An 18,403-nucleotide genomic window follows, 5' to 3' on the forward strand; every position below is an offset into this window, starting at 1 on the left:
GCAGCTGAAGGGACAGTATTAGATTGCGGGTAATGTTGGTGTCTCTAGAACTAGTCTCTGACACAGTTTCATCTTTCCTGCATAAGCATACAAGGTGGATTCATGTCACCAAATTTTAGACATTGAAAAGTTTGCTGTGTTAGTTATTCAAGTTAGTCATTCATATTCCTCTTGTAGTCCAAACAGAGAAAAAGGGGCTTCTGGAGGATGATCCATCACATTATCTCAAGGCAGACAGCAGAAAGACTAAGATGCCAGCCTCTCCCAACAGACTACAGATGAGGGCCAGACGACTGGCTCAGATTTGTGCTACTAACACTTGGATGTCTAAGACTAAGTGTGATGAATCTCACCTGTAATGTACCACTTTTGTTTGTATGACTTAGTGTCCATACAGACAAGAGATGCAACACCTTAAGAGAGTTACAGTTACAAGGCTAACTGACAGAGATGTATCTCTCTGGACGTGGATTTTTGTCCTGCCTCTGATAGGACATTCGTGCAATTTATCTAGCAGGATCACGTACACATTTTGGATTTGTTAAAATGAGGTGAATCTTTTATGACCTTAGATGGCTATGTCTATACTGTCAATGTGGTTTGTTCTCTTTTGCTCCAGAGAGCAAACCACAGTCTCTCAGTTTTGCTCCAGTCCTTTGGACAGCCGTGCACACAAATACGAGATCACTCCCAGGCACTTTCCTATATTAGACTAGAGGAGGAGCAGGCACAGCTGACAGGGACAGTGCAAACCAGACAAGCAGACGCTGCCGAGTTTGACTTTCTCAACTTGCAAAAGTCCGCCAACACCAATTCCACAGGCCCTGGACTTTCAAATTCCTCCATGTGCTCTTGGATCATGTAACACACACTCTTGGCACTGCTTTACTGAAGTACCAGTCTGCCAGACTGTGTCCCGGCCTTCTCACTATTTCAGGCACTTTTAACCAGAAAACATAACAAATCAACCAAAAAAGAAGCACATCTTAGGGCCACAAAGGCACCACAGGGAGCACGGTGGGAGACCAGACCCCCACCAGTGTCCAATGCAGTGTGGACATGATCTATCCATTCCAAAAGCATCAACTAGCATGAACATGAACCGATCTATACCATCTGGCCTACAGTCCAGGGCTTTCTCTGATAATATCCCACAAAGAAAGTATAGGCATAACCAAGGTATCGACATCAATGGCAGAGATGATCAACAGACTTTGCACAGCTATAAATATCTTCCTGGAACATAGTCATGTCATGAATTACATGAAACATATTCACAATAGTTAAAAACATGGTAGGAGAAGCAGTTGCTACCACTCTGTTAACACTCTCTTCAAACAGGTTAATGAGAGACGGTCTCCTTACGAACTTTTGTTCTCAGTCTCTTTCCTGTAAGTCAATGAGTGGAGAAATCTTTCAGGCAAAATGATTTGGGAACTCTATGTATTCATAATCTCAAAGATCATCGTTGTGTTTGTATAGTCAAGGTCATAAGACTTCTACCCTGCAAAGTCTGTTCTGAGTTTATTTGTGGAGATTTGTCTTGCTTCTTTGCAAAGAATTTTCTTTTTTTTTTGCTTGCATTCAAAACAGGAACATGCCCAAAAGTCACATTCCCATCAGTCTAACAAGGGGACAATCATTTTGAAGAGCCTCTCCAGACTACAGCTGCTGCTGCAGCACCTGCGTGAGGGCCATGTGGAATTCGGGTTTAGGATCTTGCTTCTTGGCTTCCCTCCCTTCACAAGGCTCTTTACTCTGTGTTTCACTCTGCCTGTCTGCACTTAACAGACTAATGGATATACTTGCTGTGCACCAAGCCTGACAGCTGAAGTTAACAAAACACAAGTAGATGTCCCACTCACCCACCAACTCACAGTACAGTTCACAGTGCTCTAGTCCAAATATACAACTTCTTCTGGTGATACCATAGTTCTGGTCTCCTTGCGGATAATTTTGTTGATGCATCCAGCAGCTCATGACTGCTCTTCCAGGTAGAATCTACTAATCTACCTTACGCCCAAGTCAACCATGGCCAGATGCCTCAGGCCCATCACATCACCTGTACCCTATGCACGGGTGAGTATCCGTATGCCTGGATGCTGTGAAAACCAACTCATTGGCCTTGCAGCCAGAGCAGCTCATAACCCGAGGGCACCCAAAGGTGAGACATCGTTACATTAAAATCTGCACCATCAGAGTCCCTTCCCCACACATTCAAAGTGAGTGTCTCCTTACCTTATTAAAGGCAAAAAGGCTTTTCTTATACTGCTGACAGAGAAGACAGAAAGGAATACAGAAGATAATAGGCTGCCAGAGGCCCAATTTACCCACCCCAAAATTAATGAGTCATTCCAATTAAATTATTTGCCCTAAATTAAAACTTATCACCAAAATCCAATTCTCATTTCATTAAAGAGGACCTCCCTAGTTATCTTATTTTTTTGCTCCACGGATTTTTTTTTAAAGGTAACCTTCATGAAATGGGAATTAAAAAATGTAGCCTGCTTTCTGTTTTTCTGATCCCCAAGAGTCTGATTTTTTTGAGAAATGTTCCTCATTCTTACATGTGTCCACATAACAAATGAAGGTGTTCCGCGGAGATTCTATGGAAGACCAGAGAAGTACAAAATCATGCCTTTAAATAGATGATGTAAGGGATATCTGATATGTGAAAAAGGAGGGAATTTTAAAAGTAGTGTTGTGCAAGCCTCAGCAGCCTCAGTCTTTTGGTATCAGAATTGAGAGGAGCTCACCACTCCCATTTGGGGATCTCCAAAGGATCGTTCAGCAGAAGGCAGGCAGACAAATGATGGCACTCCCAATGCGTCTTTGAGAAGCAAACTAATCTTTTGATCATAATTCTCAGACTTTCACACACCACTATGACTTCCCAAGCTGAGCTTGGTTCCTCCTACCACAAGTCTGCTCACTGACAGCCTGAGCTGTGACAGGCAGAGTCTCAGCACTGTCGATGAGAGCAGCTGCGTCTGCTCCCTCAGACTGCTTGCACCAACCTTTGTTTCTTTCCCATGAACACCATTTTTCCTGTTTTCTGTTGGAGATCACCACTTTTTAACCTAATATTTGTTTTTAAAAGACATTTTCAAAAGCTGTGGTTGCATTTTGAAAAAGTGCTCCCTGCTTGAATACTTTATAAATGTAAGCCATATGTCTAAGTATCTGTTTCTTTTTTGTCTATTTTGTTGTGTGCACATTTGGCAAGTTATTTTTTCCCCTTAAACATCTCAGGCTTTATTAAACCAAGCTGCTATTCTGTTACTTTGGAAGGTTTTTTCCCAAGCAACCGACTACTGACATTTTAGGAGCTATACAGGAAATGTGATATTAAGTCATTATTTTCTCACAACGTTTCTTCAGGTTCTGGTGAGTAAGGAGCTGCTACTGGGGTAGAAATTCCAATGTTTCTAAAGATAAAGAGCTGCAATTCTGAAAAAGCTATCAAAATCCAAACCTAGAAAACCTATTACTTAATACAATTTATCATTCGTTGTTTTTGTGGAAGGTAGCTGGAGGCTTCTCCTACAAGGCATAGCATGCATACACACCAAAAAGACAGACTATGCATCTGTTCAGGAGTGATGAGGGCCAGCAACTGGACAGAGACAAATGGCAGGAGCCCACAGTTACTGTGGGTCAGCTGAGGTCAATACGCACCATGCACACAAAGGATGTGGTAGGAAGGCACAGCACATGCACCATACCTACCTGCCTATTCCCATTCTTCAAATCCTCAAGTCACTTTTAAAAGGATAGTTTCATCTTAGAAGTGCTGACACCCTGTTCCCTTTCCTGAAATGCCCATTTCTTTCTTTCTGTAATTAATTCACATTAAATAGCAAAATGGAAAGCTTTCAAAGTAGGGAATAAATCTCCTTCTTTCTACAAGCCTTGATGTTGTTTTTGAATTGCTGGCTCAGTTTAGGTTTATTTTACAATCTGTTTCTAGCCAATTCCAATTTCAGATGAAATCTTGGCTCCAACAAAGCAAAATTCCCTTTAATTTCAGTGGAATCAAGATTTTGATCCAGGTTCTCATCCACTAACAGACAGCTATGATGAGTGTAGACAGTAACACAGCAGCCAAAAACACAGAACATGAGCTGGTGGACCCCAGGAATCTGGAATTTCATCCCATATGGAGTTTTGAGCATGGCAGATTTGCAGTATCATTTCCACTGGCACCAGAAAAGTAAGAAAAACAGATAAAAGGAACACACTGTTCCACAAGCACTGGAATTAACAAGGCTTCGTTTAACACAGCTGTGTGTCCTAGGTCGTGATGCCTCATACCTCAGAAAGTCTTCCAAGCTCTTGACCAGTTTTAATCAAGGTGGCACCTACCAGCTGGCAGGCATGTGGTTCCAAACCAAACTCCAATTGTACAACCTTTTTATTCATCCCATTGGTAAGGGATGCGGGAGGACACTGAGGTCCACTAGTAAGAATCTGAGGAGCAGAAGTTCTTGTTGGGGCAAGGTCATGGCAGTTATGAGAGGTGCTGGACTGAGCTGAGCAGGGGACTGTCAAGTAGAAGGGAAAGCAAACTGCTTAACACCACAAATAAACCCATACACATTTTGTTTCCTTAGGAAGACAAGATACTTCTAGTATCTCCAGAGTTTGAATATAAAGAAGCTCGACTAGAGCAAATCACAAATCTGGCTAACCTCAACCTGGCAGTAATTCTGTCAAGTGAAAGGAAGAAAATAAAATGGACACTAAAACTATGGAAAAGGTTGAGCTGAGACAGAAAAGTGTGGCGTGTGATTAACCTTAGCTTTCATCCATATTGCAAGTGAAAAGACAAGCTGATCCCAAAGTTTCTAGTGCCGACTAGCTATATATCTTTTCTCAATATTTTGGGTTAGTCATCAGATCTTTTGGAGAATTTATTTAAAACATTTTTTTGCTTATTTCCAAGCTACTTAGCAGTTACAGGTCTGCTATGTAAAATGAATAAGATATTTATTCTTGATTACATTAGCTTTTTTTTTTTTTTAGTTTTTCTATGAAAAAAAGATCTCTGAAGGAGGTAGTAAAGAAAAATAATTAAAAAAAAAAAAGTGTTCACTCACTACTGACAAGACACTGGCCAACATGAAGGGAACAAGAAATGGGAATCTCGGGATCAACTTAGGATGTCCAAGGGGCTACATCCTGTTGTGGGCAAATTGGGTCAAATTTCAAAGCTTGTAACAGGTCAAGGCAACTCTGTTGTGCTACCACAGCCACCGCTTTTTTCAGCAGTGGGAGCCGGAACACACTTGGCTTTACAATTAACGTTCACTTGCACTGTCTTAAGGGTTAGCAGACTTGGTGAGGGGACTTTGCACTTGCTGTGATTAAAACTGAGAGTAAAATATTGTCCCTATCTTACCTTCCAGGCTAAGACTTGGGACAGCAGAATAAGACAATTAGACCAAGAAACAACAAGGTAAAATCTTTCACAGCACTGATCTGAATCTAGAATCAGCTGAACTGACAAAAATCACACAAAATCAGCTGATACTGCTCTAAGGAGACCACTCAAGCTCATTTATATCACTAAGGACTTGGATTACCATATCAAGATCCGTCCTCTCAGCCATAGGAAAGCATTCCATGTATTTTATGCAGTACTTCTTTCCCCAAAATGAGTAAGCATTTTTTGAAGTACTCTGTTTTTGTCTCCTGCCTGCACCTGCAAAACAAGCACCAAAATATTTCCAGAAAAACCTCTTGATTCATGCACTAAGAAGTGCTGAGATTCAACCTATATAACAGAGCCAAATCCTATGCCGCATAGTAACATTCCAGTCATGCCTGGAGACAGGAAAATAGAAGTTCAGAGGCATCAGGACACTATGGGGAGGCCATAAAAAATACTAGATGTGGAACAGCAGGAAGTTTCTTGGTAACCTATGAAACGCCAGGTGCAGTTTCCTGCAATTTATGAATTTGGGCAGAACAAACCAGCATGGAAAACCTAGAAAGATTGCTACCCATGCTACTATGCATCTGAAATTCTGGAGTTATTTTGTTGGCAGGAAATTATGGTCCATGGTAACATCGGAAGGAGGGCAGCAAGATCTACTATACTGCAGTTCCGCAAGATGATTCCCTTCTCTCCCAGCTTATTTTCCCCATCAAATTGATCCGCTATCACTTCCGTCTGAGCACACTGGTCCTCTCTCTCTCAGTCCCCATGGTAATCTGGATTTATCTCCCCTCTCCAATCTTTTCTTCTTTTTCCTCACTGCTCCCAGTAAAATTATCTTCTTTCTTCCTCACAGAAAATTCATACTCCCATGTTAACTCATTATTCTTTGCAACAGTATGCCAAATTCACTGTCATTTTCCCACTGGGGCTATGTCCTGAAAAAGACAAAGTAGTCTGTGCTCACTCTTACCTACTGCTTGGACTTGAAAATGCTACAGTGTTAGCACTCAGAAGATCCCTCAAAATTCTGGGCTCTGTGCCCACAAAGCAGGGAAGCAAACATCTCTCAGAGAACAGCATCTGACTCCAACATCCTTACTGTCTGGCTAGCAAAGGAAAAATAGTTTCAACTCTCTTCAAACAGATCTGCTTCCAGCACTTGGTCGAAGAGGTGGGAAGGCCAGGCATGCCAAGGGAAGATGGGGTCCTAACACCAGCCTCGTTGTGGTCTCCCAGTGACCTATCACAAGCACTGACAGTCACCCACCCTGTATTCTGACAGGGAATAAACTCCAGTGGAGAATGACAGAAAGGAGTCTGGAAAAAACTAAAAGTATGCACGGCACCGTATGCTCACCCTGGGGTCCCCTCTACAGCCAGTGGAGGGTTGTTGACATTTCCACTGGTCAATTTATCTGATGAATTTTGGATGGCTGATTTAGGATGAGGTGGACTGTGTCTGAGAAGAGCCTGCTTTTCCTCACTAATGACAAAGGGAATCCAAGGTGACTCACTCCAGTGGTTACATCTACTGTTGGTCAGATGAACCCCGTTCTGGATCATTGCCAAAAGTCCCAGGCTACTTACCAGTAGAAGTTACCTCCACACAATATCTGACTTCAGGTTCCTATAAAGCACGACCATGTGCCTTGCTCCAGTCCTGCTCAGAAACCTCTCTCACAGTCTTGAAATCTAAAGCACAATCTTTCCCTATTGCTGTACTCAGCAAAGAGGGCAAGGCCTGAGTGGATGGTGGACCACATTCTCCCTTCTCAGCTCTAGACCCAGTTCTCAATAAAGGACTTGCTGGCAAAGCACTGCTAAGGCAAGGGAAGCTTGACTGGCTTCAGATGCCTTTCCGGGTAAAGGATTTCTCACTGCAGTGCTTTACTGATCATCCACACAAAAATCTTTTTAATTTTGGGGAAGCAAACTGAGAGGGGGCACAGCTAATCTACCACATAAGAGTTAATGATAAATTTTCAGTAGTTAAATCCCAGCAACAACAAATGTGTCTTTATACCACTTTGAAACAATGAATGGTCAGTCTGAATCTCTGCAAGCAAGGAGCTCTACACAGGCAATGCATAACAGAGAAAGGCTACACCCCATAGTTCTCTTCACACACTAATGCCTATCAGTTTGAAAGAAAACTGTAGGATTTGGCCTTTAGCTGCTCTACATTTGACTTTGAGTTTGTGATTAGGGCCGGGCGTTAAACAAGAACTCCTCTTTGTGAAAATTTGCTGCTGACGTTTCTAAATTTGTTTCTGTTTTGCCAAAATGACAAAGCCTTCTTGATTTTTTTTTTCATGAAATAAACATTAAAAGAAGGAAGAGCCCACATTCTTTGAACTGCCTATAACTAGGAATCACAAGAAATGTTAGTGAGCCTGCAGGAGTCCCAGGCTCTGAGTAAAAACGTAAACATGAGCTCTCCCTACCTCATCTGAATGCTCTAGCTTTTAGATAAGCTGTGGCAATGCTATATCTTTTCTCTTCCCAATTTTGATGTGAAAAAGCAGCTTAGACCTGTAAAACCTTCCTGATTAAATTTTAATCAAAGCCAAAAACAGTGAAATGTTCTAGTTTCATTGAAAAGTTCCCGAACATCCCCATTCACAATGATGTTGTAAAAGCTCTGGACAAAAAAATACAGAAACCATCTGCTTGCTCCCAGTTGAAAGTTACTCCTTTAGTCTGACTTACACAGGTCTACATCTGGCCCATGCCTGCTAAGATCTCTGTGCTTTTGTGCCCGTGATCTTAATGAGAAAAGTAAGGATTACAAGGATTTATCCAGTGACATTTAATGTCTGAGAAGGGCTTGAGGATATAGTCCTAAAAGAACAAGAACCCAAGGTAACACTGGGAAAGGGGCAGTCATGGTGTCTCCATTACAACTCATTCTCCTGGAACAAGTCGCTCAACATGCTGGAATGAATGATTAAACATTCCATTTACAAGCACCTAGAGGATAATCAGAGAAGCATAGAATGGTAGGGGTTGGAAGGAACCTCTATAAATCATCTAGTCCAATCCCCTACCGAAGCAGGTTTACCTTGATCATGTTGCACAGAAACGCAGTGGGTTTTCAAAACCTCCAGAGAAGGAGACTCCACAACTTAAATCATAATATAATGTAATGTAATAATAATAATAATGTGATATCATATTAAACATAATTTAATGTAATATAAGAAATGTACTTTTGGCAAGCACATATCATGTCACCCCACGCTCATTCCTTTTTTTTTTGTAATATATCTGGCATAGAAGATAACACAGGAGCAATATGTGTGATGATGTAATGTATCTTGACTTCAGAAGGCCCAACAGTCTCTTCAACAAGCAAAGAGAATAGGGTAGACGTTAAATTACCATCAGGATGCTTCAAAGAGATGCCATCAACAGATCGCTATCCACCAGAGATGGAAGCTATAGTGGGTTGCTACCACAGTCTGCATTTGTGCCCTGATGTCTTACTTTAATTAACACCTTCAGGATGGAACAAAAAGAAGGCACTAGACTTTTGTTGGTGACACACCAAGTTGGGGGCAGTTGCAAGTGCTTTGGAGATCAAGATCTTAAGTAAACTGAAGAAGTAGTCTCCATGGAGAAACCAACCAGATGGCATCCAACAGCAGCAGGAACAAAGTACTCTGCTCAGGAAGAGGGGAAAAACAATTGATGCTCAAATACAAAAGCAGGGAATGAGCCGCAGACTGTGCTGCAGACCGGTAACAGAGGATTTGAAAGCAGCAGAGAACTGAACAACTGAAAGAAATGAGGTATCTGTATTAAAAAAAAAAAAAAAAAGGTGCAACTCTTCTCATTCTAGGGTTAGATAAGTGAAGCATGATATGCAAAACACGTCTGGTACTTTTATCTACATGACTGAGAGCTAAACCGGAACTCTTGCTGTTGTTTTGGATATTACACTTAAGGAAACATGTAAACAGATCAGACAATAGTGAAACACATATGCCATTAGCATTGCAAGAAGCAGTGAGCCTGTTAAGCTGGACTAGGGAGGTCTGGATACAGGAATTCTAGCAGGTAAAAGGTAGTTTTGAGTAAAGGGAAGAGAAATTACCACCATGTGTCTTGGAAGGACTATGAATAATTGGCAACAATGTCAAATTGGATCATATGTTAACAAAAGCTTTCTGAGTGCAAGGAGAGTGAAATAATGGCCATGTACTGGCTATGCTGGCACACAAATCAGTTCAAAAAGTACACATTAGTGACAGCCACTGTATAGTTGAGTTTGCCTCACTGCATGAGGAAGGACCAAACTACCTCTGCTGGGTCCTTCCAGCTCTTTGCTCCTCTGATCAGATACCAACAGAAATATCTGGAGCAGTAAACAGAAAGATCTGCCAGTGGTCATTACGCCCCAACTGAAGCAGTATGAAATGCTGAGAGGGAGGTGGGAGATCAGAGCAGCCTCTTCATGTGTTCACCCCAGTGCAGAGAGTGCAGTGTCAGTATCTGCTAGCAACTGAGATGGGCAGAGACAGCTGCCTCCAGTCCAGCCCACCCTGTGAGTGGTGCTGCCCATCTAGGACGGAAAAATAGAAGAGATGGCCAGTTATGCTGATCATAAATCTTTTGGCAGTGAATGCCTACTTCATCCAGCAGAGTTGGCTTTAAGTTTGAAAAGGAGGAAAGACTTACAAAATGGTTTGGTTTTTTTTTTCTACTTTTAGCTGTCTATCAAGTCATATTTTTTCTTCTTAAGTATTGTTTCATTACCCACCTTTTAGACCTCTGCAATATGGTCCATCTGAGAGTAGCTCTATTAGTGGATATATAAACTTAAAAGAGAAGAGCAGACTGAGCAGGTTGTGAATGCAGAGACCAGTGCTGGCTGAAAAGGCAGAATTGGCTCTCCCCTAGAAAATACTAAAGAACATGGGTACACACATTAGAAAGGTGATGTCCCTCTTTCTGTGATGTATTCCTCCAGCTCTAGCCAGCAGAATTCACTGAGCAGAGTTCACCCCAGGAAAAGCTAATTTTCTCAAGGTAGGAAAGGACCTGTTCCTAGAATGCAACTCCATTAGCCTGCAGTTACCTAAAAGCAGTGAATCCTTAGGATACACCAAAGCCCATCTATTCTAGCTAGCACTGGAGATCCAGAAGTGGTCTTTTCTAGTTATAAGGGCTCCAGCATTCCTTTATCTGTTTGTTAGTCTCCGATATAGCCACCCCATTTGATTCTAGGATCAAATTTGGATTTTGAGTGACTATACAGATGAGGGAGTTGAACTGCAGGAGATGAAGGACTTGTCCTTGGTACATGGCACAGTGGGGAGCAGAAGCACCTATGACAGTGCTAACTGAGCAGAATTTGAAGCCTGAGCATGGCCCTAAGGTAGCCTATTGCTTGCAGGGCATGAGCAGCTATCCTTGCAGGATTTTTCACCGCCAAATCCAGTGTGTGGAAAGGCAGTAAGAAGTCTCTGAATCTGGCGTGTTTCAGTTTCCCTGTGCTTGTTCAAAGGGAATCACTGATCTTCATTCCAGAAATATGAGGGTGGTGAGGCACTGGCACAGGTTGCCCAGAGATGCTGTGGATGTTGGAAGTGTTCAAGGCCAGGTTGGATGTGGTTTTGAGCAACCTGGTCTAGTGGACGGTGTCCCTGCCCATGGCGGGGAGTTAGAACCAAATGATCTTTAAGGTCTCTTCCAATTCAGCACAGTCAATGGTCCTAGATTCTCCTGCTAGAGTAACACATAGATCATTTGAACACCCCCTTATTTAATTTCTTGGAAGCTGTATTTTCTTTTTTTTATTTATCTTTACATTTGAGATACTCAGAGCTTCACAAAGCCAATGCTTTTAAATTTATGAACACAAAAATAAGAGAAGTAAATAAACTATGTTAAATAAATAAAATCAAAAAGCTTAGCATGATTCAATAACCAAACTCTTTTCATTTGTACTAGCAGTAGACTATTTTTCAGGCAGACAACTTGCAAATTTGAGAATAACAATAATCAATATGAGAAAATTACACTCGGAAAGGAAAGGGATTATTTTCTACTATTTCTACATACTATCTTCTAATGAATTAGTTTTATCAGTTAAGATTATTTAAAGTGAATTATTTATTAGTTTTAAACTAATAAAAATATGGTTTAAAATGATGAGTCTAACTCTTCCAAGTGGTAAAGGATTTTGTAGCTCTAATTTGCTTGAGGTTTTTTTTTACCAGATGAAATTTAGCTTTAAAAAAAAATCAAAGCTATGAGTTTCACCTAATTACAGGATTACAGGACTCGAGGCTTTGAAAGTAAGCATGATATCACAATGGGTCTTTTGCTAAGTCTGTGGCAGGCATTAGAACAAAGATTATACACAGATACCTTGTTTACAGACATCCAGAGTTTAGGTGTGCCAAAACATTAGTTTTCTCATCTCCAGAAAGGTGGCAGTAGCTCAGAGCTGGACACCCACACATTTAGGTGAAAGCTAAACTAGAGAACTCAATTTAGCTGCTTGGGCCCATGTCTAATAGGCACAAATAAAATTAATAATACATGTGCATGGCTCTGAAATTCATTTATACCTATATTTTCCTTGACAGCTAAATGGAAATTGTATGCTGTGAGATTTTACCAGCAATAAACCATGCAGAGCAGGTTAGCTGTGCACTGCTACAGTAAGCAGCGAGGCAGGGTACACCTCCAGGGCTGGTAAGTGCGTTTCATGCCAGGCACACTCCAGCAAACACTCAGACAAGCCAGGAGAGCTGTTCTGCTTGCTGGCACGTGCCTCTCTTCTTGCTGCTGGGGGAGGATTTTGTTCAAGAAGACAAACCAGGAGTCTTCTCTCTCACTACTCTCACTTGTAAAGCATCACTTCTGACCACACGTCTGGACTTCACCTTGCAGATAAACACACAGTATTTTAATTAGTCCCTAGCTTCCCAAGTAATACTAGCAAGAGAAAGAGTCCCTTCATGCATGCATTTATATCCAGAGCGATTCAGACACTTGCTGGGGAAAAGAAAACACGCAGCCTTTTCGGTTACTAGAGAAATCAGGAGAAATAACAAACTCCTGCCTGAATGATAATGTAGAAGCTGAACAAATCTGTAATATGTATCGAACACATTCATACGTATCTATCTATCTAAGCTGCTCCATAAATATTTTAGATAAATAGGCAGATAGACAGAATGGCCTGAAGATTAAAAGCAAAACAAACCAAAACTGAGTAAACTCACTCGTTTGGTATTCAGATCTGGACAGCATTGAACAAGTAAACTACATAATACCCTTACCAGTAATTGGTGAACTCCTTAATGTGTTTACTCTCTGTTATACCATGAATGCAAGCAGACAGATAGGACAATGCTGGTTCAGATCAACAAGTTTCTAGTTTTTTACAACACAGAGAGGAAGAGGTAACTAAAAAAGGAGAGGGCAATATAAAGTACATGGCAGCTACCTCAGGTACCAGGTTTCACATGTCTAGCGACAGTGCAGCCTGCAAACCAATGACCCAGACAGAAAACACCCAGGAAAATTAATTCCCCAGCCTTGCAAAGAGTTGACAACAGAAGGCCAAAAAACACAGCACAGTAACTTGTTGACACAAGAAAAAAATTAAGGAAAATCTGAGGAAGGAGGAGGCGAAGAAACCAGGGCGCTGTCTGGGAAGAGATGAGGCAGCACAATGTTCTGACAAGCATCATTATTAACAAACGCTTTCCACTCAGCACCAGAACAACCAGAGCCAGGAGTCAGGTTTGCACTGTACTTGAATATGTCTTGACATCATTGGTGTCCTCTGCTTTGTCATTCCTTTTGAATGGACAGACTGACAGCAGAGTAAAGCCACACCGCACCACAGTGAAAGGGGACAGATCATGCTGGCTCCTGTTGCAAATGTAAGGGATGCACAGGCTACTGCCTTTAGGGTTTCTCCAGGAAAGCAATACATCTCTCCACCCACTGCGTATTTTGCTCTTTGCTCTCTTCTCAACCATGTTACTTACCTTGCACAATCAAGTAAACCTGGGAAGTCTTGGGGTGATGCTGTGTCTGCACTGAGCATGTATAGGACCCCTCATCGTAGACATCCACCTTCTGGATCCGCAGGCTGTATTCCAGGGGGTTTCTCTTCTCCAGCTCTACTCGAGGGTCCAGGGACCACTTGTCCTCTCCAGCAAAAATAATGCCAGAACGGTTTAACCAGGCCACCTTGGAGCTTCTGTCTTCTACATAACACCTGCAGAGGATGAGAAAGGTGAGGGGGAGATTAACAAACCTCTCCATCACTTCCATTTGATCTCTTCCCTTTACTACTTTGCTCAGAAACTCTGTAGCACACTCCTGTCTTGCCAGTGAACTACTGCACCTCCTCACCATTTCTGTCCCACGACCACATATTTCACAATGATTTTTTTTCAGGGTTTCAGGAACTTATGGTTTATGAAACCATGGCATTTGGGGCAGCCATGCATCCTGTTCTCTTTTCATTTTGTCTGTGGTCTATACCTGCACCAAAAATTACTTTGGAAGGACACAAGAGGTCCTAGTTACCAAATCTCTTCTAACCCTGTCAATGGGAAAGGTCAGAAGTAGTTCTTCCCATGCCTCTCCCTAACCTTCAGATCTACTAGAGAGTCATACTCCCAGATCACTGCAAGTCCGGAGGGCAAAGGTTCAGAGCTACAGCTTTGTCCACTCAGAGCATAGTTGCTCCATCCTTTGATTTCAGCTTCACAAGGGTAGGGAGCTATAGTATCTCTCTCCTCTCCATCCTTCTGACAAAATATGACTTTCTTGCATACACTCCTCAGTGATTCACTTCTCAAGCACCACCCCCTAACATACATACATACACACGCAGAGCCCCTTGCCAATGCACATTTTCTTGTTTAGTGCAGACTTTGGGCTGAAAAGGAGAGGCTGCTGGGATATCACTGCCATCCCTATGATGCATGCAGCATGTCCTCTGAACATCCCAGGTGAGATAGGAGGAATGAGAGCAACGCAGACAGAGAAGTGGCAGCAGGCCTGACAACCACAGTAGCCCTGACTGCAAATCACTGTGAGGCAGAGGATAGACTAACCCTGTTGCAACTGCATGACAAGTATTTTGTCCCTTGACAGACAGTGCATTTTGGCCAAGGTACCTGCTCTGTACTACTTCCCATCTCCAGAGGTGGTTCGCACAGAAGACATGAGGAGGTGCCAACACAAAGGCACAATGTTTGCTCTCAGCTATGTCACATTTAAGTGGTTCAGGGCTGAAGAAGACATGGAGACATAAGTCCTCTTTCACCCTGGCAGCTATATCCACCAGGGCTGGGCTCAAGACAGGCTGAGGGTGTTTGCCCTGAAGCAGCTCACACCATGTGGATAAATAGCTCAGACTCCTGAGCTGTTGCACATTCACTCCTCAGAGCTCTGCCCACAGCCTCCCCACAGCCAAATAATCCAGCACGTCTCCCTGCCACTATCCACGCATGTGCTGTATTTAAGAGAGAGGATAAAGATTATCACTTCAAGATAAGACAAATATTTGACAGTAGGCTTTCATACAGCCTCTTACCATGGGTCACACATTTTCCAAGTTCCTCTATTTGAATGCATTTCATTCATGTTGTGCTGCAGCTGCCATCCCTTGTTATGTGACCCTACCATTATGGCTGGCATCCCTCACCCTCTCCCTTTTGGCATGCCCATGGCTGCTCTCTGACTTATTCTGAGGTTACTTGTGGACGGGAGGAAAGCCAGGCTGTGTGGATGTCAATGGGAGGCACGCCACACTGCTGGCCAAGCTGGAAGCAGCTCTGCCTGATCCAACAAACATTTGCTTTAGAGAACAGCCCAACAGACCCTGGCCAGCATTGCTGCCATCGAGTAGAGGGAAGGGAGCAAGGGTTTGACCCTCAGGCTAGAGCCCATCTTCACAGCCAGTCAAGCACTTGCCATGAGGTGAGCTCTCAGCTATGATCTGCACTTCGCTTTTTAAAAATTGGTCTTTGTAAAAGAGAAAGGGGCAGGAGAATCTATGAACAACCACTTACATGTAGAAACCGGTACCATTGCAATGTGATGGTGCTCCGATTCAGTTGCCCACTCTGGGCTGCAATCACTAGGCATAGAAGCTAGAGGCAAGAACCCAGGGAGGACACTGTGCCTCAGGGCAGGGAGCAGTGGCCCTGCTGAGACACTCAGGCTGCCTCCAGAGCCAGCTGCCTTAGGATCACCAACGTTCTTGTACATGCGTCTGTGTAGTCCTATCAGCAGTAAGAACTGTGGGTTTCTAAGGTGTTCAAAGCTCCTCTCTGCACATTTTGGATTTGTGAAAATCCCAAGGGGAGTGGCAGTGAGAAGCTAAACATATTAATAGCTGAAGCTGAGGTCAGTAGGAGCTGAAGTTTCAGTCACTTCTGAAAATCTCCCAGCACACTTATCAGTGTTGTAGGGAACCAGCTGATGCAGTGCACTGCACCAGCCCAGCCAGGCTGCTTTCTGGACCTGCACCATAGCACTCCATGGCTCTGCCCTGCACTCAGTTATTACATGCCTCTGCTTGGAGGTAGTAAAGATGTCCATGTGATGCCCCTTGGGTCAACAACAGCTCATCAGTGTGGTCAGAGCCAAAGCCTTGTCCTCTTGCTCCCAAGGGGACACTCACATGGGGACTCTATCTCTTCTCTGCTGAACAGAAAATGTGTCACGCACCCCCCTGAGGTAAGTCTTAGAATAGTAGACAATAGCTACAGTTAGACAAACCTGCAAGCACCCCCAAAACAAGCTATCAGGTACTACTGAAATAAAGCAAAGAGAAGAGTGAATGAGAGTGAAAGTAGGAAAATACGAAGAGTAAGTGAAATAGATTTGAGCTGCTCTGCTCAGCATGTTTATTCCTCTCAAACTGTCAGGGAAAAATCAATGTACAAATGTGGAAATTCCAAGTGCTCGTGTAAATCTGAACATGTATCCATGTGGATGATGCATCTCAGTATGTCTGTCTGCTCACACTCACCATCTTAGTCTGCCAGAGATGCCACCCAGTTATATGGATCATGCTTTAATAAGGATTTATGGTGATGATTTTCACAGTGTAACAAGTGCTAATTCAATACTAATAGAATATTAAATGGCACGTTAACTGACATTTTAATTGCAATGCAATAGGAGCACGGCATCAACAAGATATCAAACGACTCTTATCGTTCACTAATAATCGATAACCAAGTTCACAGAGACAGTCAAACGCTTTTCATTAGGCTTATTGAAAGCATTACTGCCAGCATCAGTGAACGCTAATAAATGATTTGCTATCCATCTGTTTTGCTTTTTCTTACAGTTTCCTTAAGGTTTAATTTCTTGACATCTCTTGATGTGGCTAACGAGAGGAACAGCTAGTGGTGGCAGTCATGCCTTGCACGATCGCTGCAGGGTTTCAGGAACTATTGATCTCAGCACCAATTCAAACAAGGCACAGAAGGACCAAAAAAAATATCTTGCTGCTGTGATTCTCTAGCCCTCCTCATTGTGTTGTGAACAAACATGGCAAACTTTGGCACCCAACGTTCCTGAGTGACAGCACCGTTTTTAGCTGCGACAGGTGCTTGTCCAATTCTCATGCAGTGGATAACGACTGTATAACAACCAGTCAGGTAAAGATGGTTGGAAACTGGATGTGGCAAAAGGAACCTGGGCCACCTTCACACACCTCCCCCAGCCCCAGCTTCCCCAGGTGCAAATGCAGATGACAAGGGCCAGCCATGATACGGGAGAGAGGGGAAGGGGTGATGCTTTTGCCACAGGAAAATGCTTTGGAATCTTCAGTAGGAACTATCAGCTCAATTGGGAGGGAGGGCTGCCCACCACCATTCCCAATGTCTGGATTTCAGGCTGAGAGGGGATATTCAACAGCACCCTGGCAGAGGGAGGACAAAAGCTGGAAGCAAGCTTTGCTGCTCATCCTCTCCCCTCCTATGTCTGCCGACCTAATGCGCAGGCCTGGGCCAAAGCATTGCTCCTGTGAACCTGCCTTCTTAGATTCTGAGGTAAACTCCACCTAGGTAGGAGAAATGTCTTTTTTATTCTTTTTCATGAAAGCATTTGGGCTTATTCCTATTGATAGGTGGGAGACCAATGAAAGAAAAGAAGAAGGAGGCTCAGCCATCCACATCCCCTCTCCTGGTGAATACCAAGGCTCACCACCTGCTCTGCCTTGCTTGGGTCTTGATGCTTGATTCTTAGCCTCAGCGACTCCTGCTCCTCCTCCAGACAAGGCCCTGCCGTGCAGTGCTTTGATTTCCTAGCATGTGGCTGTAACACTCCTCACAGTTGATGTTGTGCCTGTCACTCTATCCGCTCTCATGCCTAAGCTTTCCACCCTCCCTTCCCTCTGGCGAACAGATGGGCATGCTGCCAAGAGGCAACATTTGGTTGGTACGCCCCAGCACAGGCTCTCTGGACTGGATGCAGTACTGCCAGGGTGGGGGCTGAAAGGGGTGAGGAGGAGGATGCAGGAAAGCTGGGAGCTCACCGGAGTGCTTCCTGTTCTGCCTCAGAGAAAGCAGCACAGCAGCTATGGCCCTGGGCTACAGAATTGCAGTCAGAGTATTTTATTGCCTTTGGGGGGATCTTATCAGGGTAAGTTCAATTGGTGTTTGGAGGGGGTGGATGATGTTTAGAGCCTACAGTGATGAAGAGGCAGGAAGGAAGCCCTGTAGGGCCCGGTAAAGCTGCTGTTTAAATGATTACTTTAACATGGCAGGGATTTTACAGCGTTATTGATGGTGCACTGGGTTGTCTTGAACCTGGGATAATTGTTTGGGGGTTTTTTTGTTGTTTCAAATCCAAGTAAATACATTTTTTTTCGAGTAGACCCACTCTCACTGTTCTCTGCCAGAGCCTCGCTAGTGAGAAGTGGCAAGCTGCTAGAATTAATGAAATACAGCATGCTGCTTCACC

At 43.3% G+C, this 18,403-nt stretch overlaps 1 protein-coding gene across 2 annotated transcripts in view; it reads right to left on the minus strand.

Annotated features, from left to right (window-relative positions):
• LSAMP (limbic system associated membrane protein) overlaps positions 1–18,403 on the minus strand; it is a 317,345-nt gene that overhangs the window by 155,768 nt on the left and 143,174 nt on the right. For both annotated transcript variants that reach the window (XM_062005010.1, XM_062005002.1), the window contains exon 2: positions 13,456–13,688. In XM_062005010.1, the coding sequence (XP_061860994.1) occupies positions 13,456–13,688 (233 nt within the window). The remainder of the gene's footprint in view (positions 1–13,455; positions 13,689–18,403) is intronic.

This window comes from Colius striatus, chromosome 1, assembly GCF_028858725.1.
Source record: "Colius striatus isolate bColStr4 chromosome 1, bColStr4.1.hap1, whole genome shotgun sequence".
In the NCBI taxonomy this organism is placed as follows: domain Eukaryota; kingdom Metazoa; phylum Chordata; class Aves; order Coliiformes; family Coliidae; genus Colius; species Colius striatus.